Source organism: Notechis scutatus, chromosome 4 (assembly GCF_049901735.1).
Source record: "Notechis scutatus isolate UNSWTSFEM ecotype Mainland chromosome 4, rNotScu1.2, whole genome shotgun sequence".
Lineage (NCBI taxonomy): Eukaryota > Metazoa > Chordata > Lepidosauria > Squamata > Elapidae > Notechis > Notechis scutatus.
Genome location: NC_142012.1, coordinates 16,028,480 through 16,052,803, shown reverse-complemented (window position 1 = coordinate 16,052,803; position 24,324 = coordinate 16,028,480). Strand labels below are relative to the sequence as shown.

At 37.9% G+C, this 24,324-nt stretch overlaps 1 protein-coding gene across 4 annotated transcripts in view; it reads right to left on the bottom strand.

Moving 5' to 3' along the window:
- Nucleotides 1-24,324, bottom strand: part of CCSER1 (coiled-coil serine rich protein 1) — an 813,931-nt gene that overhangs the window by 613,621 nt on the left and 175,986 nt on the right. For all 4 annotated transcript variants that reach the window (XM_087962870.1, XM_026672653.2, XM_087962869.1 and 1 more), the window contains exon 4: nt 15,862-15,955. In XM_087962870.1, the coding sequence (XP_087818996.1) occupies nt 15,862-15,955 (94 nt within the window). The remainder of the gene's footprint in view (nt 1-15,861; nt 15,956-24,324) is intronic.

Genomic DNA, 24,324 nt, shown 5'->3' with positions numbered 1-24,324 from the left:
ACCAGAGAAATATTTTATGAGTTGACACCTGCTCTGTAGAACAGCCCTGGCGATCACTGTTCTATTGGCAGCCATACAGAAGAGGAAATGGCTCTAAATGGCAGCACTATTTTTTCCCCTTCACTTTCACTCCCCCCTCTTGTATCCAATACCAAAAACAAAAAGAGAAAATGGAATCCTTCCTTTTTTTTTTTTTTGAAAAAAAAATACAACTCAAATCCAAAAGAAGAGTCTTAATCAAAACAGACTTTCAAAAAGTTATTTAAAAAGATAAAAATAAAAACAAGGATGGAAATTTAAAAGAAACCAGTCCAGTTTAAAGTTCAGTAGCTTTACCAAATTCAAAGTTCCAATAAAAAGGGAAAAAGAAAAAAGGCTTTCACTTTAACTAGTTTAATTTCACCACTTAAACTCTTTCCTCTTCACTTTTAATTTCACTTTAAATCTTTCAGGATGTTCTCTTCAAGTAATAATAAGTAAAAACTTCATCTCACCAAGCTGACACATTTTCCTTCAATCTCTTCTGTTCGGGAGCTATCCCAACTTCAGCAGCTTGAATGGCTGCCTCTCTGCTGCCGGTAAAAGGGCTTCTCCTGGATCAAGCAGGGACTTTGCAATGTCCCTGGGATCGACAGGACATGCCCTAGTCATTCACCGTCTCTACAGGATGATTTAGGTCCATCGGGACCATCCAGCAGTGAAGATATCGATGGTGATCTTGGGTTTGCATGTCGTACCACCGTGACGCCAGCTCCGCCCTCCAGAGCTCATTGATTTTATGGTGGCCTTTCATCCAACTACAAACCAGATACAATCAGATGATCTGTCTCTTTCTAGCTATCTGATTTTTTATTTATTTCCCCAAGACAGAGGCTTAGCAGCCTATTTAAATGAAAATGCTTCCATCAGGTCATTCTAGTGTCCTATTTTCTGGAGTATCTTCTTGGTAATTTGCTTTCTCCTAATTCACGTGTTAGTGAGCTGCCCTTATGTCTTACTCATCTTTTTCTCATGGTCCTTTGTAGCTACACAATGGGTAAGATGAGTAGGGAAAATCCAAAACTAGGTGAGTGGCCATTTGCTTTCATACCATTTCTAATGTTGGTCTCTAATGAATACATTCTTTTATTTCTGACAAAATGATCAAAAAAATAAAGTAATGCTATAAAATTTAAAGCCAGTAACTACATCCATCTAGACTGTAAGATAAAAAAATCACATTAATATTAGCACTGCTATCACAAACATCCAATATCATTGCATTCTAATGTTAAGACAATAGAGAACAAAGACGATGCTAACACAAAATATAAAATGTCAATTTGTATCTGAGACAAAAGGGGAAATAAATGGCTTGCTTAATTTGTTTGTATGTGTATCTTTGGCAGCCACATCCTGAGTTTAATCTCTGGATTATACCAGAATGTGATACTGCTTATGAAATTGTTTGCATAATACTCTTGTATAATCTCCCATTCCTACAAACTCTTTTCTACTCTGCATTCAGTGACAGGACTCAGTTGTTGTTTTTTCAATTATTAAGTCCTAGTATATTTTCTTTTCAGACACATTTCATATGCATGTTTCATATGCAAAGCCGCTGGGGTTCTACGGCACTTCAATAGTTTCCTTTCCCACTTGAAACATTAACAAATATTGCCAGGTTTAATTTATATGTACAGCACAGCTCCTAAATCACTGCAGCATTTTGCATCCAGTGTTGTTCATCAAGCTCCAAAATAATTTAGCAACTCCTTAATTAATTCCTAATTGACATCCTTGGGTCATTACGCCAACACTTTCATTTGGCTATGTACCAGCAGACAGTGGCTCAGGGGCTATTCTGACATGAGAATTCTCCTAGGATGCCCAATAAAACTTTTCCTTTCAAAAGTAAATTTTCTAGCTATTGTGGCTGCCAATTGTTCAATTGATTAACATCCAAATTCTGGACAATTTTGCTTTAAAGTCTCTACTGATCTCAAAAGGAATTAATCTCAAGAAAGGTACAACTATTTGTGACAAAAACAGCAGGAGACCTAATCAAATTTTCTGCCTCATTATAAGCAACCTTAAGATTATCCACCAGGTAATTCTATTTCATACCTTGCTGTTAAGGGAAAAGGGATCGGGCGAGCCTGCTCACCTAGGTCATTTTCTTCCTTTCAATTCTTATGTCATAAAAATATAGTCCTTGAGGAATATTCATGTTCTGATGACTTCATTGCCGGAGCCACATAATTTTCTTGGTAACAATTCAAAATCAGCTTTCTACTGCTTTTTAGTGAGATGTTTCTTCAATATCTCAGTCTATGTTCTCCTAACCATAGAATCTCCTGGAACTCTCCAAGTTCCAGGGATTAACTAGACCCAGCCTTGTTTCTCTTTTGCAAGAAAGATCAGCTCGGTGCAGCCATGTGCTGTATTATTTATGGCCTGGGATGAAATCGACAGGTAACTGTGTCCACAGGTTGTTGTTGTTTTTGACATTTATCATCTTGACTTAAATGTCATCTTCAAGGGCTCAGGTTTCCGAACTGTGAATATCAACCTAGCAGCGTGTTGAAAGTGTAAAAGAATCCCTGCAATCCTCCCCCCTCAATGTAAGAAATAAAGCTGGTACGAAAAGAACGACAATTCCTAGGTTAGAAAGAATTATGATGTCAACAGAGATCAAGAAGGTCTCAAAGCCACAAAAACAAAAAGCCAGGAAAATACCAAACTGACTTAAAAAGCAGGAAGAAGAGGATACCTAAAATTTAAATCTGCAATACGGACCATGGAGACTGATTTTCTATGTGTGTATAGGACTTGTCGCTGTTTACAAAGAAGAAACTAATCTAGCCCTATCATATCTGTCAACCTTTTATCAAGTAAGTCAGTTCCTAATTAGGGACTCAAAGTCAATTTTTAGTTAGAATAAAATAAAATAGAATACTTTATTGGCCAAGTGTGATTGGACACACAAGGATTTTGTCTTGGTGTAAATACTCTCAGTATACATAAAAGAAAAGATACATTTGTTAAGAATCAAGAATCATAACGTACAACACTTAATGATAGTCATAAGGTACAATCAGGTATACAGGTAGTCCTCAACTTATGACCACAATTGACCCCAGAATTTATGTTGTTCAGTGTTGTGGTCCGCTGGCAGCCTGCAGAGATGGCAGCAGAATCGGACAGTGTGGAGGAACATGGGCCTGTCCAGGAGTCTGGCGAGGACGCAGACGAGGATCCTGCGTCTGATACAGAGATGGGGCCAGGGCATCTGGGAGTTATGTGATGACTCTGGAGCCTCCGGAATCTGACAGCAGCGAGGCAGAGGAACAAGGGGAGCCTGTTCCTAGTGCACGCATGTGCAGAGCTGCCAGAAGGCAAGAAAGTTAAGACAAAAGGGGTGACTCAGGAGTAAGGTTTGAAGGTGATTGGCCCTCCCATAAGACACAAAAGAGGAGCAAAGGGACATGAACCTTTGCAGGAAGCAACTTTGTTCATAGTGGTTGGTTTGAAACCTGCAGCTCTGTGTTGAATTTGTGCTCTGTTTGGCCTTATAAAACTAACTGGAAATTTAGTCATTGGCAGCATTTCAAGGAAGATAAAGGTGTGTGCTTATCAGACTTATCCTGAAAGACTTTAGCAGTCTTGCATGGGACTATTTACAAACTGTTTGAGACTCATTACGGGCTACGAATGACTAAAATTCACAGCCATTGAAATAAAGAAAAAAGGGTTTTGGGACTAACGTGTGTTTGTTAGTGTCTCCATAAGCCTTGGTCAGAACACTCAGTGAGAAATGTGTTATGAGAGTTTTGTCCCATTTTATGACTTTTGTTAAGCAAATCATTGTAGTTGTTAAATTACTAACATGGTTGTTACGCGAATCTGGCTTCCCCATTGCCTTTGCTGGTCAGAAGGTCGCAAAAGGGGGGTCACATGTCCCCAGGACACTGCAACTGTCCTAAATGTGAGTCAGTTGCCAAGCATCTGAATTCTGATCACATGACCATGGGGATACTGAAATGGTCATAAGTGTGAAGAATGGTCATAAGTCACTTTTTTCAGTGCCACTGCAATTTTGAACAGTCACTAAACGAGCTGATGTAAGTCAAGGACTACCTGTAGTATATTTCTGGGAAAAGTGACATCTATGGAACTTCACTGTATATCCATGCAGTCTTTATAAAATAGGATTGAAGCGTAGGCTTAAACATTCAAACGAGGGAAGTTGGTACTGTGTTGGTGAGAGAAATAAGCACTACTGTATTTTCCCAAGAGGAAAATGATTTTTTTTCAAACATTTTTTCCTTTAAAATGTGTGGGTATTGCTAAATTACTGAGTATATAATTATAGAGGCAGGGGAGTCTGTTTCTTCTTTTTAGTCTTCCTTCAGGATTTGTGTGAATGTGTCTGTCTCTCTATCACTCTGTCTGGGAGGGCAATCCTAAATTCAGTGTCATCCTATTTTTAATTAAATATGACCTGTCTCATTGCAATAAGCTTCAGAATTACCTACTTTTCATAGACTGAAATTGATGCTGCCAGTAATGAACATGGATTCAATGAAGTTTTTTTTAACATTTTCATTTCTGAAATTTGCATAATCATCTTCAGTTGTAAAGATGATAAAGTTGTGATACAGTTCCTTATTTTTCTTTTAACCAGTGTCCCTTGAGAATATTCTATGAATAAGGTGAAGAATTCTGATCTGCTTTTAAGTACAATTTGAACACTGCTAAAGGAGCTGGCAGATTTTTAAAATTATTATTGATTTATTATTAGATTTATATGCCACCCATCTTGTCTCATTTACAAGCCTGTCCTTAGCTTCCTTTTGCCCTCCAGTATGAACTATAAATATAATTAACTAACATTATTTGGACAATTCTGCCTTGTCCAGGGAATATTTGGTGAAATACCTCCACTCTCAGCACAACACCTATTCATAGAATAAGAATAGAATAGAATAAAATGGAATGGAATGGAATTCTTTATTGGCCAAGTGTGAGTGGACACACAAGGAATTTGTATTTGGTGCATAAGCTCTCGGTGTACATAAAGATATAAGTGATAAATCATGATCATAGTAATCATAAATATATTCATCACAAATCATGAAATACAATACTTAGTGATAGTCATAGAATACTAAATAAGCAACATAAATCATATCAGGAAACGAATAAAACAATATAAATCATAAAGATACAGGCAACAAAGTTATAGCACTAAGTAGAAAAGGAGAGAGGTAATAGGAAGGATGAGAATAATAATAATAATACAGTCTTAGTAAATAGTTTGACAGTGTTGTGGGAATTGTTTAGCAGAGTGATGGCATGTGGAAAAAAGCTATCCTTGTGTCTAGTGTCTAATGAAAGGATTAATATTTAATAAATTTCAATATATCATATTAAAAAAACAAGCTTATTTGGGAAACTCTTTAAGGTATTTCCAAACAGATAATACTCTTGATTAACCTGTTAGGAGTCTACTAATGAAAAATCAGTACAGTTTATTAGGTCAAAATTCAGAAGCTTTAAAATGTTACGTAGCATTTCAGAAACTCCTGATTAGTGGGAAAGAACAAAACCTCTTCAGTGAACACCTGTTAGAATGCTAACCTAGAGACCTTAATTATTTCATCGGCATTTTACACCAACAACTCATTATGCAATGTTATTAAAATAGCCACAATGCCCCAACATTAAACTTTAAAATGACAAAAAATGAGATCCGTTTAAATTTTTTATTATTTTCTAAATGGCACAGAGCGATAAAAAGCTTATACAGTGTAAAAGTTCTGCAAACAAATGAACACAGATGAAACAAATGTCACATGTGGACATGCTGACTTCAATCCATTGCAATCCTCACGAATGAAGGTAAATATATGTGTCCTAGGATGATGTTGCAGGATCCAATCTGGGTTAGTTATTAGAGAGACGTTTCCTGAAGATGGATTCCATAACAAATCCGAAAGCTAGGAAGACAAAACCTCTGGTCCTAGTGACCGACCCAGATTGGAGTTGCAAACTTTTAAAGATCAACCTAGGTTGTATAGTAATACCTAGAATTAAGCTGTACATATAACAATGTAATTTGTCCTTGATCTATTGAATAGAACAGAACAGAACAGAATAGAATAACAGACCTTGGAGGTCTTCTAGTCCAACCCCTGCTTAGGCAGGAAACCCTACACCACTTCAGACAAATGGTTGTCCAATCTCTTCTTAAAAACTGGCAGTATTGGAGCATTCACAACTTCTGGAGGCAAGTTGCTCCACTGATTAACTGTCCTGTCAGGAATTTTCTCCTTAGTTCTAAGTTGCTTCTCTCCTTGATTGGTTTCCACCCACTGCTTCTTGCCCTACCCTTATTGATCTTATTTTTCTTTTTTAACAAATTTTATTCAATTTTTCACATTAAAAACAAAAATCTCTTTTTAGTGGACAATATATTTCCAGGTCATCACCTTTACATACAAATATGACAGCAATTATACATTCATATATGCATACTTAATTCTATTATTACCTTTTCCATTCCAAATTTTCAGTAAGGAGAGAAACAAACACCTTAATTCTAGCCTCTTTCATTAATCTCAATCGAAACATATTTTTGTTTCATTTCAATTATTTCAAATCTAATCCTTTAATATTTATTTTAAAAATAAAGATAAACAGTATGTGTTTGAATAATAATAATAATAATAATATAATTTTTAAAAAAGGTTACCAATGTCTCTCCTTGCTTTTAATAGTCTATATTAACTTATTAATTTAGTTGGTTCTTTAGTCTGTCATATTCCCTTTCCATTACACATTCTTTTTATAAATTCTAGATTAATACAAATTTTAACACTAAAGAAAAAAAAACAAGTATAGGTTTCCCCCCTTTTACTGCTTTGAGTGTGACACCTCAATGATTAAAATATACCTTTATTCCCTCATCTTGATTCCCAATGAACCATTATTTTTAAGAAGTTATAATAATAATCATTACATCTTTTCATTTGGATTCCGCAGCATATTTCTCCCCCTTGATTTTTAATAAGAGTTATCAGTATCTATATTACCCTATTTTCTAAATATTTTTTAATTGCAGAAATATTCTTATTACCCCTTTTCACCCTGCAGAATCCCCTTTTTATTTCATCAACCATTATCTCTAAAAAAACAATTTCTTTTCAACATTTTACTATTTCCGTATTTCTTTATTTCATGCACCTGTTTCTTACTGTTTCTCCTCCCCCTCTTTTCCCCATATCTTTTCTCATTCCAATTTATATCCCTCTCTTTCTAAATATTTTCCTTTTCCCTTTTTTGCTGGGTCTTTCTGCCTTTCCCAACTTCACAGGTATTTCCCCTTTTGATTGCCTTCTTAAATCTCAACTTTTTAACCTTCCTTCTTTCCCCACTTCTTTGTAATGTTCTTTGTGTTAATTGTCTATTTAAAATGTCTTCTCCTTGAATCGACTCCTCCTCCTCTGAAGCTCTTTCGTCTTGTTCTTCAATCGCCATTTCCATTTTTTCTAACACAGAGCAAAGTGATTCACCTCTTTCCTGTAGTAATTCTCTCATATTTTTAAGTTCCATTTTTAATTCCCAAAGAGATATCATCATTACACACTCTTGTATTTTGTGAGCGTTAAAGTCCACAAAAAACCCACTTTTACTTTCCTTCTTTCTTCTTTCAATTTTCTAAAGTTCTCAATTATTCCAGCCCAGGGTCTATATCAAAAACATCAATCAATCCCACAGTCAGTCTTTCCTTGCTTTTTTCTTTATTGTGGTTCTGCTTTCATTTTCTAAGATTCTTACTTTGTTTCAATATTTCTTTAGTGTTATATCCACACAAGTTCATTCAGAAACAGGATGCTTTCCCTTTTGTTTGAGCTCAAGTTTTTGTCAAAAGGTGGCACTCTCCATTATACAATCACCTTTTTCCCCTATTTTTTTGTTTAGGGTTTTTCAAACCTCAATATTCCAGCACAGTCCAGTCTCCAATTTGTAAACTTTATTATTATTATTATTATGCCATTACTTTATTTTATGCCTGTTTATTCCCAAAATATTTTAGTCCAATTTAGTTAAATCTTTAGTTCCGGCTTCTTCCTTTCCCAGTTCAAAGCCCCGCTTAGCTGTCAAAAATATTTTCTTATTTTTTTTCCTGTCCCTTTGTAATTTCGCCGCTCACTTTTCTTTTCTTAAAAATTCCATGTTACCTTAATCCCAGGGTACTTTTGTTTAGTTGTATTGTCCAGTTGTCCTGGTTCAGATGTTATCCACCTCTTTCTTCCCTCCTGCACAAAGCTTAATCCAGCTGAGTCCTCCTCTTCGGGGTGGCCATTTTAAACCATGGCTGCGGTCATCTTCAGGGGGAAAAAGACCAAGCCCAGGGGGGGAGATGTGGATCCCCTCAACCTGGCTTGCAGCTTCCCCTTACTCCGCCGCCCCTCCAAGGCAGCTTCAGGCCCTAATGGTAATGATCGGGGCTCTCCAACGAAAGAGCACAGACCATAGCTGTAGAAAGTCACGATCTATGGTCCGTCAGCAAGGAGGCTCCGCCCTCTTCCCCTTATTGATCTTAAAAGATCTTAAAATCATTGCAATGAGAAGACGTTAACTATAAACTTTGCCAAGACCACAATCCCTACTCTGTCCAAACACACAAAACAATAAATCTGTTAAATATAATCGTAGGGATGAAAGGGATCTTGGAAGTCATATAGCCTGAATACCCTGTTTAGGCAGGAGACCTGAACAAATGGATGTCCAATCTTTTCTTGAAAACTTCAAATTATGGAGCACCCACAACACCAGCAGGCATGCTGTTCCATTGATTAATTATTCTTACTGTCAATAAATTTCTCCTTAGTTCCAGGTTGAATCTCTCTTCAACAAGCTTTCACCCATTAATTCTTGTCCTACCCTCAGTTGCTTTTGAGAATTGGCAGACAACAATTGATTAGAACGTTTAAACATTTCAAGTTAGTTTTTCAAGCTTCTGAAGTCCAAAATGTTCCCCAAATGTACAGAAATTAGAATCAGACATCCCAGGTTAATTTTTTTTAAAAAAAAAATTCCCTAAGGAGAATAATTTGTATCTGCTGTAATTAAGTCCTTCTCAGGTTAAATAGAAATGCTATATGGGGACCTTTTAGGACCATGTAACCATGGCTACCTAGAGAAATTTTAAAGAAGCATCTTCCAAGTCACCTGTTGGGTCCTAAATGCAGTACATTGGCAGAAAGCAATAATTGGTAAATTCGGATCCAGTCTTTGCATAAATATTTTTTTATGCATTACTCCACTTACTATTGGATTGGTCCACTTACTATTGGCAGATAATATCAAATCCTCCTGGGAAAAAAGAATTCCAAAGAAAACTGATTTATTAGGACTTTCCTAGTGATACAATTTTATAATTTAGGACCAAATCAAGCTAAATTAGCTTTAAGGCAGAGAATATCAGAGGCAGAAGGTCAAATAGAAAGTATTGTCTTCCCATGGAATACATTTTATAAATAATCATATTTCATAATAATCATATTTCAGCTCTCAAACAGCTTCATAGTTATATCAAATCCCTACATTCAGCTTTAACTTTGATATTTTTTATATTATTCAGCTGATTTGGAAGGGAAATACAATTCCTCTTAAAGTACAATATTATCCCTGCGGAAAGTGTGTGATAAAAAACATGGCCCTCTGTCTGTTTTACAGGGACATCCATCACCAGTCCCAGTACCAAGCTTTTAATTAAATTTCCAGGACATTCTGATAACTTCTGTTTATACTATCTGTTAGACAAGTGAAACAATTATTTTTAAAAGTAACAAAATGTTGTTTACCTGATGTGTAAACTTTAACCAAAAATGGCAATTGACAATTGATCCAAGTGCTAATGTTATGTATTTATTTTATATAGAATAAAATAAATTTACACACTTAAATATTAGAGCCATCAGGATTATTAAGGAGGTGCTCACTACTTTTTAGATTCTCCATCATCCCTTTCTTCAGAAATATACTCATGGGGTATATTTCTATCACGTAGTATTATAGACATATCATTAATGTTCAGTTTGAAATAACAGTAGATTTCAGTAATTTATTGATTTGATATACTGCTTTATCCATCCATTCATCCATTTATCCATTTAGTCATTTTTGGCACTGATAGTTTTATATAAAATATAATTGTATAAATTTACATAGTTGTATTCATAGTTGATTTTAAAATCCTGATATATTTGTTTTCGTTGATTTTCACGGGTATAGGTATGCAGGTCTTGGCATGTTCGGGTCTTTTCCTGTGTAAGATTGAGAGTATCTTGGCGACGTTTCAATGACATCCCACTCGCCATCTTCAGGCTGGTGCTTTTGGCTTCATGCTTGTGCGAGCAAAGCATGATCTGAGCTGCTGTCTCTCTATAAATACTGGTGGGAAGGTTGGCTGTTTTGTCATTTATTGATTGGTTGATGGAGTTGATGTTTACAGATTGGCTGGCTTTTTCGTAAGAACATGTGTAACTGAGGTATTGGCTGTTCCCAGCCCCAGCCACGAAAACCAACACCGGACCCAAAACAACACATGATGCCACCACCAATCTCCCTCACCAGACTCAAACCCAAACCCACCCCACAGACATAAGGCAACCACCATCCAGAAACCAGACCATGGCTGCATCACCAGCCGCCACAGACCCCGACTCCCAAACCAAGCAAATGAACACACCATGAAAACATAGCCAGGCCTCAAACTCTGAGCCAAACCAAAACCCAGAACGTCACATCACAGCCACCCGCTCAGGACATCACATCACGGAACTCAGGAGGTTACATCACAAAACCTCAGGATGTTACAACACAGCCAACGACCCAGGAGATTACAGCACAAGACCCAGGAAGTCAAAATAATAGAACACAGAAGGTCATCACAGAGCCCATTACCCAGGTCATTACAACACAGGAGGCTGATAGACACATAGCCAATACCTCTGCTACACATGTTCTTATGAAAAAGCCAGCCAATCTGCAAACATCAACTCCATCAACCAATCGAGAAATGACAATACAGCGAACCTCCCCACCAGTATTTATAGAGAGACAGCAGCTCAGTTCACGCTTTGCTTGCACAAGCACGAAGCCGAAAGCACCAGCCTGAAGATGGCGAGTGGGACCTCATTTAAACGTCACTAAGATACTCTCAATCTTACATGGGAAAAAACCTGAATATGCCAAGACTTGCATACATATACATGTATGAGAAAACATACATATATATACACATACATACATATGTTTTCTTAAGTTTTTGCAGGTATTTATATATATGGTATTCAGCTTTGTTTGGGTATTTTCCCACGTCATTATAGTTATGCTTTTAAAGTTGTAGCAACATTTCGGCAGAATCTCATCTGCCATCATCAGGCTTCTGTATTGTGTTCGTCTGTGAATCAGACTTTCACAGCCGTTTCTGTTTTAAATTTGGTGCTGTGCCAGAATGTTTTTTTCTTCATCCTGATTGGTTGGGAGTCTTGGTCTGTGTTTATTGGTCTTGGAGTTTGCTGCTTGATTGGTGTTTCTAATATCTTCTGTCTGTTTTGTAGCTTTTTTTTTGTCTTGATTGGCTGGCAACATTGTGTTTCCTGTATTGGAGGCTTTTAGTGTGGCTTGGCTCTGAGTAAATGGACGGCTATCATTTATTAGGAAGCTAGGTTTCATCTGGGTGCCTGGTTGGGGTGTGTTTGAGCTGGAGGAATTGGGGAGGGTCTGTTTGTGCCCAGGTGTTTGCCTGGCTTGTGGTGTGGAGATTTTTTTTTGTTTGAGAGTGCAGGCTTCCAGATAATTGACAGTCTGATGGAGTCATCTCTTCTATTCATGCTTTCAGGTTTTTTTTTTCAATCTCTATGGCTTCTCTGATAATTCTGTAGCTGGAGTTTTCTATAGTGGCTGGGGTTTTGGTGCCATTGAAGTCGATGCTATGACCTGTGGCTTTCATGTGTTGGACTAATGAGGAAGTGTGTTCCAGCTTTTTTACTGCATTTTTGTGTTCATCTAGGCGGGAACTTATTCTTCTATTGGTCTGTCCAATGTATGTGGCAGGGCATGATGCACAGGGGATTTCATGTATGCCTTGGTTTTCCAGGTCAATTTTATCTTTGGGGCTTCTTAGGATGGCTGCTATTTTTCTGTCTGTTTTGAAGGCAGCCTTGATGTGATGCCTGTGTAGTATCTTAATGATTTTGTCTGTAGTACCTCTTATGTAGGGCAGGACAGCTGTTCCATAGGTTTGTTATCTTCTAGGTCTCCATTATGTCTCAGTGTGTTTTTGTGGATCAAGCCGGTGATTTTGCTTTTGTGGAAGCCATTGGCTGTCAGTACTTTAGTCAGGGTGCATAGTTCAGTCTTTATGTGTGTCTTGTCTGCCAGGCGTTTGGTTCTGGCAATTAGTGTTTTGGCTACGGAGTTTATCTGTGCTGGGTGGTGGTGGGATTGGGCATTGAGGGAGCAGTTGGTGTGTGTTTTCTTCTGGTATATGGTGTGTCCTAGTGTGCCATCTAGTGTGTTTTTTTGTAGATTAGTACATCTAGGAATCGTAGTTGTTTGTTTGTTTCCATTTCCATGGTGAATTTGATTTTGGGGTATGTGTTGCTTAGGTATGTTAGGAAATTGTTTAGGTTTTTTTTTTCCATGGGGCCAAATAACAAATGTGTCATCGATGTATCTTAACCATAGTTTGGGTTTGTGGGTGGCATTGGCTAGGGCTCTGGATTTGAATTCTTCATGAACATGTTTGCAATGACGGGTGACAGTGATGATCCCATAGGGGCTCCTTCAATTTTCTTGTATCTTTGTCCTTTGTATATGAAATATGTGTTGGTTAAGTAGTGTTCTGTTAGTTCCATGAGGTGTTTGGTATTTATTTTTGATGATTTCGAGAGTTTCTTTTATCAGGACTTGAGTGAATAGTGAAACCACGTCGAAACTTACAAGCAGATCTTCTTGTTCCATGTGTAGATCTTTGATCATTTCCAAGAGGTGGTATGAGTTTTATACATGTGAAGCTGCTCCTTCAGCATGGGGCTGTAGATTGAGATTCTGCCGAAACATTGCTACAACTTTAAAAGCACAACTATAATGACGTGGGAAAATATCTGAACAAAGCTGAATACCACACACACACACACACACACACACACACACACACATATAATTTTATCAATATATAAAATACAAAGAGAAATAAAAATAGGAAATTAAGGGAAGGAAAAAGAAAGGGGGTGGGAAATACAAGAGAAGAAAGAAAAAGGCATTGACTTCCAGCTCTTTTTAGCACACTACAAGATAACAATATTACAACTTCAACTTTTTACTTTGACACATTAGTACATAACTAGCCATTTCTATAACAACAAGTCTACCTATCTGGCAAAACCAAAGTCAATGTTTCATTTTTTTTAATCACAAGCACAAAATCCAGAAGTGATATCCAAATAAAAAAACATAAATATATTCTCCTCTTTGGATAGAATAATCAGTTTAACCATTACTGCTTTATCTTACTTGCTGTTGAAATAATATGTATTTCTATTTGCACTTAATAATCTTTACAAATTATCACTATTTATATTAACAAAATTCACTGTGTTCTTTCAGATTCTTTAATTTGATTTGATTTTGAAATCCTTTTTTTTTTTTAATCTCAAAACATCACAAGCACTCCAAAACTGAGTTAATTAACCCAGGCTTTAGATTTACCTCCAAACAGATTATATCATCGCAATCAACTAGCTCATCTCTTATCACACAAGCTTTTTATGAGAGGGTTGACTTTTTTTTTCTGATGTCATTGATAGAGATAAGCTCCTAGAGAGGTCCCACGAAAATAGATTTCTTGTGGATGCTTTTGTCTTCATTTTATGCAACAGCCCAAGAACTATGTCAGTCTATACGAGTTTCTGTGTGAGAAATGTTTATTTCTAAAAGAGAAACATGAAGTGGAAGGAAGTAGGGAAGGAAGTGGTAGCCTCGTTTTTGATGGCTGGATTAAAAACATGGTAGATAGATGACTAAGTTGTGCTTGACAGGATAGCATGGAGAGTACTTGCCTATAAAGTGATTAAGGGTTGGACGTGACTGAATCGTTAAAAGCAACAACAGTTAGATGATTGGTTGTGTCATATAGGATTGTGTGCTACTGCCACACCAAGATGAGTCACATGACATCTGGGTTTCTCATCTCTTTCTCATCTAAATAGGGACATACAGCCCAACTGGTACCTAGAACTAGTAGTAGTATTATATGCAATCTACAGCTATTTGTATTCTATCTCAATCTGTTTTGGGAGAGAGCAACACTTTTTTCTCGAGAAAATACTTAATAAATTCCTGTCATATAAAACTCGATATCTACTGTTATGCCAGCCAATTGTTCCAATAATCCTTTCCTCCGATAACTGAAATATAAGCTTTTTGTTTATACATGGAATGTTTTGAGTTACAAATTTAATGCTGAAATGTTAAAGAGATACATCGGAATAGCAGAGTAGAAGAAAAGCTTAAGAACAAGAAAGGTTAATTTAATACCACTTCATTGTGTCAGTGCTTTACTGTACAAAAACAGTAGCCTACAGTACAAAGCCATCATGGTTATTACTATGGTGTTTTTCAAAACATTTAAGCTCCTAATTTATGTAGTGTAATAAGCAGGCATCCCTTAAGCAAATCATGTTTGATTTATCAAGCTAACTTTTAAGCATCCGGTATTGACAGATCTCTGGAAACACTAGGAGACTTCAAATAAATATTTACCACATCTACTTGGAAGCTTTTTTCACATTCCAATTACTTTGTGGTTAATTCCCCACAGCAGCTCTATACAAGAAAAAGAAAACATATGCCTTGGCTCCTTCCTTGTTTGTTTCCTGCCTTTATTGTTTTTACAAATAAGTCAAGGCGGCCAACATATCTAACATACTTTCCTTCTCTTATTTTTCCCCACAACAAACAACCCTATGGGATGGGTTGGGCTGAAAGGGAATGACTTGCCCAAAGTCACCCTGTTGGCTTCTAGGCTAAGACAGGACTAGAACTCATGCTCCCCTCCTTTCTAGTGTGGTGCCTTAACCATTGGACCAAACTGGGTCATTTTCAAATTGTAGAGAGAAAAGCTACAGTTGTTTTATAGACATCAGTTGATGCTAACCAAAACTTTGTACTTTTTCAGCTCCTGAGGACACAAGGGGAAAAAAAAGATCTGACAATCTTAACAGAATCCTCCTTACGCAAGGCTGTAAACTAAAATGATAATATAAATGAGTGGTGGGGGGGAGAGAAATGATATAAAAGCATTAATGGTGAAAGTGAAAGAAAGGGTAGGAGGAAAAGGTTAAGGAAAAAAACAAAACCTTGGAGAGACTACCAGGGTACCCCTTCTTTGTTTAGTTTCATAGGCCATAGGTATTAAACTATCTGAAGAATCATTAACCTTCCAGTTTCTGGACAGTTAAGATTCAGCTGTATAAAAAAAGAAGTAGAAAAAGATGTGAGAATTAATCTTACAAAGGGGAAAATGCATGATTTTTCCCCCCCAGTAAAAACAGCATTATGAATGGTGTTAAGGAAGAAATAAGCATCTGGGGGAAATGATACTATCTTTGCCAACTGCCTAAAGCAATCTGAACCATTCTGAACTAGATACACTTAAAAGCCATTTAAATTAGATGTATCCTCTATTCTTCTTTTTTGTCCCTGTTAAGAATTATATTTACTACTCGCTTCCTGAAAAAGTACTCAGAGTAAAAGCTCATTCAACAAAAGCATTTAAGCCATTTATATTTTCTTGGGGCTTACCAGGCTGTCGATGCTGTGGATCTTCTAGGAATTCCAAATCAAGCATCAGGTCATCTTCATCCAGGTCACAGGAGCCCAGGTTATTCAATACATCCTGTAATATGCCCGGAAAATAGGATATGTTAAGGAGGAGGAGTTTAAAAGATCAAGAGTAGCAGCACAGAAACAACACAATGGTTTAGCTGGAAGTAATACGAATTAAGTGAAGAACTGCTTCAATACCAGGCACCAGGCACAGGCATGAAAAATGTACAATATATAAATTGAAATTGACAACAAAGGGAATATTTTTAGCACTGTCCCATCAACATGTATTAAGTCAAATCTGTGGAATAGTTAACAGATTCCTCAGATGTGAGAACAACCCCACTAGAACAGGAAAAAAAAAAATCTATCTGGATTTACAGTGTTCTACCGGTGATAGTCAGTCAGACCACCAATAAATTTATGTTTGGGGCTCCCAAGTTACACTGTTTTGATGCTTAGAAAGGATCATGTGAATTGTAGAATCTAATCTTAATTTTGATCCAAAAATGTATTCTCTGGGAAAATAGGAATCACTACACATCTCAATGGCTTATGGGTCGTACACAGGGATGGGATTCAAATTTTTTAACAACCAGTTCTGTGGGCGTGGCTTAGTTGGTGGGTGTGGCTTGGTGGTCATGTGACCAGGTGGATGTGGCTTGGTGGTCATGTTATTGGCTGGGCGTGGCCAACTCAATATCACTCACATCGAGGCACGCATCTCCTCGCCTGGTCTCTCATGACTGTGGGGATGCTGCAACAGTCGTAAGTGTGAAAAATGGTCATAAGTCACTTTTTTCAGTGCCATTGTAACTTTGAATGGTCACTCCACACAAACAAAGTACTAGCAAAAGAGAGGGAAAAAAACTCCAGAGAAGTTCCTGAGACAGGAAGTCTAGTCCTGCCAAGAATGTAATAAGGGTCAACAGAGAGGCAGTTTCTGTAAGCAACACCAGAATGTTTCCTTCCTGCCTTCCTTACAGGATTAGGCCAGTAATTTCTTCCAACAACCGGTTCTCCGAACTGCTTAGAATGTTAATAACCGGTTCTAGCAAATAGGTGCAAACTGGTAGAATCCCACCCCTGGTCATACAACTATGATAATGGAAGCACTATCTCTACAATTTGTTCTGGATGAGAATGTTAGTGAAACAAATATAGAAAATATTCAAGCATAATTTCAGTCAAAGCCAATTAAATAAAAAATATTCAGAGAAGAAGCAACTACAATTAATTTGACAGAAATTCCTTATTACTGACCCTAGTGTCTGGTAACTCTATCAGTGAAATTCAGAGCTAGGAAGGCACCATAAAATATATTATGATAGTGTCACAGATTCCTTGTTTGTTCTTACAATGTCTTCTGAACCACACCACACAAATTTTAAAAGAAGATCTTACAGAGAAGTTCCAGATGATGGGATATTATTTTGCACTACAAAATCTCCAGGATCTCAGAATATATATACTGACAATGGTATTTGATACAAGAATATGTAATGATTTGTATGAGACAATGGGATTATCTTGAATTATCTGCTCATAAACATCCCTTGAATGAGATATGAACCATTAAATAAATATTAGACTGGAAAAATAAAAAATAAAAATTTATATGAAGCCACCAAGGTACCAGAAACTGATTCCTTTGTGTCTTGCATATTATTTTGATAATGCTTTTAAACAAATACTTCATAAGACTTGATGAAATGTACTAATTATGCTAAATTAACTGTGTAATCTGTTAATGAGATTTTTGCTGTTTTAAGTTGTGATATAATTGCCCAAAAAAGTATCATTTTTCTGGCTCACAGAACTTATTTAAGTTTAACAGTATTTCTGTGATTTTTGAGATCAGTAAGGTTACTAGGACAAGATACTTCAAAACTCTGAATATAGTAAAATGTTATTCTAAATGTAAATTGACTCCTAAACTGTAAATCTCAGTGAGCCTAAATATTAAGCTAAGTAACTTTAGACAGATACTAGAAGTGGAGCTCTCACCTCACAATCAGGAGGCTGCGAGTTCGATCCTAGATAGCTATGGATATTTCTCTCTCTGGACACAAAGGGAAAATATCTGCTGCTAACACTGTGTAGGCAGCAGGAAAGGCATCAGGCCAGTGAACACTCAGCTCCATGCAGTCACCGCAAACTCCACCCCAATGCAAGGGATTACAGGGTCATTAAAAGAAAAAGAACCTCATATAAAAAACTTAGAACTCAAAAACACTGTCATTCATCAACTATTCTCACTTGGACACCTCTTGTACTTTTTATAAAATTACTATAATTAAGGCTATCTATTGATTCAACAAGTTCGGATTGCAAATATCTAGATGACCCCAAATGGCACTAAAGAGACACAGAAAACTCTTTAACTGCATCATGTGGAATTTAGTAAATCCAGATATACTGTAGTCGCTGTCATTAAAACTGTGATATCCAACTGTTAACAAGATATGCAAAGTTTAAACCGTATGTGTGTGTACCTGTGCACATGTTTGTATAGTTTTTAACACTACATGTCAATTTTTAGTTTAAAATTTCCCCAAGTAAACATATTCTGTTACTTAGGAAAGAGGAAGGGAAAGGAAGGAGACATTTCTAATTGCTACTCCAAAGAAATGCTGACAGATGAATGTTCACATCCTTTTTCTTTCCTTCCTCAAAGGTTTAATTACTGCTTGCAGAAAAATGTTTCAGCAAAAGGCCTTAATAAAACTCTCCATTTATTTTGAAATAGCCCCTTAGAAATTCTAAAATACAACTTTCCTCTTTTGCTAAACATGCTGATTTTAATCCCTGCTGTATATGTAAAATGAAACTAAAATGGGCTTTGCTGTTTTGCTCAACCACTTATATTTGTATTGAGACACTTCTCTTATGCTAAAGTGTGTGCGATGTCACCAAACAATGCAGGTAAAATACCTCTGCAGAGGATTTAGGCACCTGCAAGCTGCCTGATAACTCTATTTTATAACTCTAAAAGCCACAGTTGTTTTTTTCTAAAGGATGTAAGCTGTGAGAATCACCTTTAAGTTTCTTTTCCCTAAATCTAAGTAGGTTGCAGAAGCCACAGTGTCAGTCGAAGGAGGATTGTCACTAAAATTCAAACTATTTGCTCCAATGCCCTGGGAAAATGGAAAGCAATAAAGTAAACTTGACAAAGAAAGTGTAGACAGTAAGGTCACAAGTAGCTTTTCATTGTGACTTTAGCTCAACTGGTGGTATGGCACTTCTCACACACTCTTGAGACCTTCATCATTCTTCTTGATCAATGCTATCTTGTTCCTGAGCACCTAAACTGCGAGGCATCTCTTGCCTTGGAAGTCCTTCCAACAAGGAATGGATGGAATCCTTCTTTGGTTATTTGAAGGCAAATCCACCATTATATCAGATATTTAATGCCAGAGCACCACCAGCAAGTCAAATGTATTCAAATATACTTCACAGACTCTCAAGACAGAACTGAAAACATTGGAATTCAATCTGCAACTGATGAATTACTGAAAAAACCTATGATGACAATGAAACCCATATATTGTGTCCCTTCAACCAAAAAACAAAAACAAAAAACAGACATGCTGGAAGTTTCCACTGTCACTGATCCTGAGTAACATCTGAACATGAGAGATAAATTAATGCACAAATTGCCAACAAAGTCTCCATCATTATACCAAACAACACTGACTGATTCAACATCACAACACATTGTGTTGAAAGAATGAGGAGGTGTTTTGCAAATAATTTCAGAGTTCCATCAATCCTCTGACAGCTTTCAATACATTTTTCCCTCTTGGAGATGATGGCTGGCATCTTCAGTTCTAGTTTACAAACAACAAGAAATTAAGGGAAATGTGTTACTATGCATATAAAATTAAGAACCATGAGAATGGTTCAAGAAGAGGATGTCTATTCCAACAATATGTGGTTGATATTGCTGCTCAGACTGATGCTGAGAGGCTGAGTTACACCCAAATGAATCAAACAGCCTTGAGATCAACAATATGAAGAGACCCAACTGATGCATTGAATGATGATGACTTTAGAAACATTGGAAGGTACATCATCCTCTCTTGACATTTGTTGGTGGACAAAGATATATTATGGAACTATCAATGTCAAGATACCATGATGTATGAAAGTATGGCAATGCTTTATTTTTCATTAGAATGACATGCAGTTGTAAAACCAACACAATTTGCATGTGATCATTCTATTTCTCTATTTAAGTAAGAAAATATCTCTGAAAGGATAACCCAAAAGGGTTTATTGAATACATAACATGGGAATTTTATTTTTATTTATTTGTCAAGCAAGTATTAGATAACAGGTTTCAGTATAAGCATGCTTATGAATACATGAAATGGATATGAATAAAAAAGAAACAACAGGACAGGGACGGTAGGCACGTTGGTGCACTTATGCATGCCTTCTACAGACCTCTTAGGAAAGGGGTGAGGTCAACAGTAGACAGTCTAAGGTTAAAGTTTTTGGGGTTTGGGGAAGAAACCAGAGTCAGGTAGAGTATTCCAGACACTGACCACTCTGTTGCTAAAGTCGTATTTCCTGAAATCAAGTTTGGTGCAGTTTACCTTGAATTTGTATCTATTGTGTGCTCTTGTATTGTTGTGGTTGAAGCTGAAGTATTCATTGACAGGTAGGACATTGCAGTAGATAATTTTATGTACCATACTTAGATCGGACCAAAGGTGGTTTGTTCTAGTTTGTCTAGGTCTAAAATTTCAAGTCTGGTGGCATAAGGTATTATGCTATAAGTTGAGGAGTAGAGAACTCTTCTCGTGAAATATTTCTGAACTTTCTCAACTGTATTAATATCCGTTATGTAATGTGGATTCCAGGCTGATGAGCTGCATTCAAGTATTGGTCTAGCAAATGTTTTGTGTGCTCTAGTTAGTAGTGTGATATTACCAGAGAAAAAGCTATACAGGATTAGGTTAATAACTCTTAATGCCTTTTTGGTTATTTAGTTTCAGTGGGCTCTAGCACTTAGATCATTAGAGATGAGTACTCCAAGGACCTTGACATAGTTGGGGTCATCAACAATGTTTTGATTATTCAGCTTGTATTTTTTTTCCGATTTTTTTTGCCAATATGTAAGACAGATGTCACACCCCTTCGATGCTTATTCCATAGTCATTAAGTGAATCCAACTTCTCCCACTAATTTTCTCCTTGGGAAAGTCACAAATGGAGACCCCAGTTGATGCAACTATTGAAAAGAAATGCCCATTATCAAATTCCAAAATGTTGGTTATATGACCACAGGGATGCAGTGATGGTCACAGATTCAAGGACAGGTCATATGTCACTTTTTCCTGTGCTGTTGTAACTTCAAACAACTGTTAAACAAATGATCATAAGTTGAGAATTAGTGTGATGACCCGAGGTGTGGCACAAAGGCAACACAGTCAGATAAACAGTAGGAGTCCCTTTATTAGCTCCAACTTTGCCCCCAATATCCTGGTTATCTTCTGGGCTGGAGAAAAACCCTCTAAGGCAGGGGTCCCCAACCACCGGGCCGCGGACCGGTCCCGGTCCGTGGAGCACTCTGTACCGGGTCGCAAAGGAAAAAAAATAAAAAATAAATGGCGGCTTTCTTCACCTTCGGTGAATGCTGCTGGGATCGGGGATCAAGGACACAAATGAGAGAAGGGGAGGGAGGAAGCAACCGAAGCCTGTCCTGCTCTCTGGCTCAGTGGCTTTGGCTTCCTCCCGCCTCATTCCTCTCTCAGTCGCTCTCTCGCTCCTCCACCAGCCCAGGAAGAAACTGCTTCAAAGAAGCCGGGGGGGTGGCTTTTCCTGTCGGCGCAGCTCCTCCGAAGCGCCCGTTTCACCCCCACCCCGCCGCCAATCAATCCAGGTTCAATCCAGTGCTCCGTTCTGCCTGCCTGCCTGCCTTCGTTTCTGGTAGTTTCGGAGCAGCTTCGGCTGAGAATAATAACTATTCGCCTCTTTTTCTCAACCGAAGCTGCTCCAAAACTACCAGAAACCAAGGCAGGCAGGCAGGCAGGCAGAACGGAGCACTGGATTGAACTGCGGGCGGCGGGCGGGCGGGGGTGAACGGGCGCTTCGGAGAAGCTGCGCTCCGAAACCACCAGAAACGAAGGCAGGCAGGCAGAACGGAGGATTGAACCGCGGGCGGCGGGGTGGGGTTGAACGGGCGCTTTGGGGAAGCTGCGCCGACAGGAAAAGCCACCCTGCCGGCTTCTTTGAAGCAGTTTCTTCCTGGGCTGGTGGAGGAGTGAGAGAGCGACTGAGAGAGGAACGAGGCAGACACCTGAGGGATGAGGCTGAGGGAGGGATGAAGGCAGGGCCGAGAGGCGAGGCTTCTCAGCCATCCTGCAGGGACTATCTGTCGCTCAGGGTTGCAATGAGGAGGCATTGGCGTTCCCTGAACTTGGTGATTTGCTGGCAGACGTTTTATTACCCGACTAGGTAACAACATCAGATGTTACCTAGTCAGATAATGAAACGTCTTCAAGCAAACCACCAAACTCGGACACCCCCCACCCACCCACCCCCCTCCCCCACCCCCCGGTCCTTGAAAAAGTGTTTCTGAGTGAAACTGGTCCCTGGCACAAAAAAGGTTGGGGACCACTGCTCTAAGGAACAGCCTTTGGCTGCAGAGAATCAACTCAAAAATGTGATCAACAAAAACTGTAACTAAAAGTCCAATCAAGGCAAAATGAGGTAATGAGTCTGGCAGGGCAGGAGCAAGAATTCCAGATGTGAAGGCACAGCAATAACTCAACACGGTTGGGAAGACTCCAGGAACACAGATAATCAAAGTCAACACAAGATAAACTCACGTTTGCTCCCAGCATGCATTTCTTTTAAACTCTCTTCCCAGCTGTGGCTAATAAGGGAATCAGGGCCCTTTCCTCCCCCATAAGCCACACAACCCATATTACTCTTTTCTCTGTTCCTCTCTGTGTGCCCTAGGATGAAGAGAGGGTGGGCCTGGGTCTTCCTCTGAATTCCCTCTCCCTTATTCTACCTCTCCCTTGCTCTGCCCAGTTTCTTCCACAGCCAACGGAGCCACACTCCCACTCCCTGTCAGCTGTTCATCTTCCTCCTTGGATTCAGACTCTGACAGGCACATGACAGCTTTCTTCCTTGCAGAGTAGAAACCTTTCTCAATAAAACAGTATTTGTTGGTTGGATTTAAAAGCTATTGTTTATGCCTCCAGATTGGCAAAATACTTATCCTGTCAGGCTGAGCATCTCCTGAAGGCCAAGTTACAAAGAGTATGGGAAGGTGAGTTATTTTGTCACTGGAGTAGAAAGCCCCTGCAAATTTCTGTCTGCTTACTTGTTTATTCATTATGCTTGTAAATCACTTCTCATTATTAGCACGTCTAAAAGCAGGACAACTAAAACCAATTAGGGCTGCAGTCATATATCTATTTCTGTACATAAATGGAGGAATAAATAAATTGAGAGAGACTAAGCAGGAGATAGATAGATAGATAGATAGATAGATAGATAGATAGATAGGTAGATAGATAGATAGATAGACAGACAGACAGACAGACAGACAGACAGACATGCACACACACATATATACATGCATATCTATCTATCTATCTATCTATCTATCTATCTATCTATCTATCTATCTATCTATCTATCTATATTCTGTATGTAACAAACACATTTTGGCTTTAATGATAATCAAAAACATCTTATTCTACCTAATCATAGTCTGGCCTTGCAATTTTACCTCTACAAAACACTTCTTTTTTGTTGTGGTGGTTCCTTTGTCACTGCTCATTCCAAATTTTCTTTCCTCAAATGAATGAAACAGAATAATATTATGCTGGTAAAAGAACTATTGTAGTATGTAATATTCGAAGCGGAGTTCTGCTTCAGCCACCCTTATCTTTGTCTGCTGCTCTATATTTCATTTGCAAGATGTTTCTTATTTTTGCAAGGAATTGGTTTGTCTATGTGTTTTACTGTAGGGGTTTGTGCAACACTATAATTCTCCAGTCAGAACTTTAAAATGGCATAGCCCTCATCACTCCCACCAATCTATACGGTTGCTGAGGCAGATCTGCCTAGTGACATGAATCCCTTCCATATCAGCATTATTTCATCCTTCTTTATAAACACATCCATAATCACACACAAACTTTCACACACACACACACACACACACACACACATACAGAGTGCCAAGCAATTTGCGGAACAATAAGAAGACAAATACACTAAAGAATAAAAATCTAACATTTTAGCAAAAGCCTTTATCAAAGGAATGATTTAATACCACAAAAGCAGCCATGGGCCTAGGTTGCCATGGAAACAGAGAGTCCCAATAATATTTAGCAATAGTGTTTTTATTATACCATTATATTAATAGTTTTCCAGTAAAGGGTCACTTCAGATTTAATATGCAAGACTCCAT